At 60.2% G+C, this 1,728-nt stretch overlaps 1 protein-coding gene across 1 annotated transcript in view; it reads right to left on the bottom strand.

The window, feature by feature from the left end:
• Positions 1–899: 899 nt before the first annotated feature.
• MNX1 (motor neuron and pancreas homeobox 1) overlaps positions 900–1,728 on the bottom strand; it is a 2,046-nt gene continuing 1,217 nt past the window's right edge. Inside the window, exons 2-3 of the mRNA XM_010007050.1 lie at positions 1,610–1,705; positions 900–1,508 (exon numbers count right to left, since the gene is read on the bottom strand). Coding sequence (XP_010005352.1) covers positions 900–1,508; positions 1,610–1,705 — 705 coding nt within the window. The remainder of the gene's footprint in view (positions 1,509–1,609; positions 1,706–1,728) is intronic.

Here is a 1,728-nt window from a genome sequence, read left to right as displayed (position 1 = left end):
GAGCCAGTGATTATATTTAAATTCGCTATAATTGATTTGGGGAAGAGCTGCGGTGACAACGATGAATTGATTCGCAAATTTATTGGCGAGATAAATCCCGCGGTTATCGAAAACCCCGCGTTTCACTGCCGGGGCAGCCGTCGAGGATGAAGTGGGGGTCCCCTCCTCGGTACAGGGAGGGTGCGGGGGCCCCTCGGCCCCTTCAACCCGCCGCAGCTCCTCACTCGTTTGCGAGCCGAGCTGCGCTTGGAAATGGGCGCTGCTCCCTCATTCCATATGTCCTGGCTCCCCTGTGTCCGGGCTCTCCCCTCCCAGCAGCTCCTCCGTTACTTGGGTGGGACACGCGGCTCTGCTGCCGGGGGGATGGTGGGAGCTGGAAATCAGGGACACAAAACCCGGGGGGGCCAGGGTCTAGACGTCTTGATTCCTCTCTGTACCGAGGCGCTTCTCTCAAATAAAAACCCACTCCGAGGTCAGATGTTGCGCGAGGGCTGGAGCACCAAATTAAACTGGGGTTAGAAACCGGTTCCCTGCTCCTTCCCGGCCGCTCCGGCGTCGCCCAGAGCACCGGGACTCCCCACGCATCCCACCCCGCACAGAGCGCTCATACAGCTCAAGTACAAAACGCCGTTTATTTTCCACCCCACCGCGCAGCTGGGGGGGCTGGGGAATAACTTAGCATGCATAAGTAGAGGTAACTTCTTTTTTGTGGTTTTTTTTTATAAATACGATATACAAAAATAAAGACAGTATTGAGATTTCCAGCAGTTTTAACGTTCATGACATAAACAGTTTTCCCGATATATAGTAAGAACAAAACATTTCCAATACTCAGCCAAAGGAATGCACTTCCAGGGGGCAGGGAGGGAGGGGACGGGGACTCAAGTTTCGTCTGATTTTCAGTCAATAATAACACTGTATTCACCACAAATCCTTCCCTGCCTGGCATGAGGAGGATTCTCTTCTCCATCCCCCTCCAAGCAAGGAAAAACTGGAACAAGGCGGGGAGCGGGGCCGGTGCCGACGAGGAGCGGCGGGAAGGGCAGAGCCCGCAGCTGGAGGGAGCGGGGCCCGCGGGGGGGCTCACTGGGGCTGCGCCGGGGCTCCGTGCCGGCCCCGGGGCTGCGTGTCCTCCTCGTCTGCCTCGGAGCAGTCAGAGGAGTGGTAAGGGCAGCATCGCCCGGCTGCCACCTCCTCTTCCTCTTCCTCCTCCTCTTCTTCATCCTCGGGCTCGCTGTCGGGCAGCTCCCGCGTCCTCCTTCCGCCGCTCGCCCGCCTGCCCCCTCCTCTTCCTCTTCCTCCTCCTCTTCTTCATCCTCGGGCTCGCTGTCGGGCAGCTCCCGCGTCCTCCTTCCGCCGCTCTTCTCCGGGGCAGGGAGCAGCAGGTCCTCATCCCCCTTGTCCTCCCTGCCTGCCCCTTTCTGCTTCTCGGCCTCCTGAGCCGCCTGCTCCTTCGCCTTCTTGCTGCGCTTCCACTTCATGCGCCTGTTCTGGAACCAGATCTTCACCTGGGGTGAGGGGGGAAACACACACAGACACGGCCTCATCCTCCGCCTCCCCGATGGCAGCATCATCCCCCTCCCCCGGGCCCCCCGCCCGCGGGACACACCTGCGTCTCGGTGAGCATCAGCGACGTGGCCACCTCGAAGCGCTTGGGCCGGGAGAGATACTTGTTGAGCTTGAACTGGTGCTCCAGCTCCAGCAGCTGCCGGCCGGGGGAAGGCCGCG

The sequence above is a fragment of the Chaetura pelagica genome, unplaced genomic scaffold, assembly GCF_000747805.2.
Source record: "Chaetura pelagica isolate M959 unplaced genomic scaffold, ChaPel_1.0 scaffold17, whole genome shotgun sequence".
In the NCBI taxonomy this organism is placed as follows: domain Eukaryota; kingdom Metazoa; phylum Chordata; class Aves; order Apodiformes; family Apodidae; genus Chaetura; species Chaetura pelagica.
Note: the sequence above shows the minus strand (reverse complement) of the source record. Positions and strands in the feature narration are given on the sequence as shown.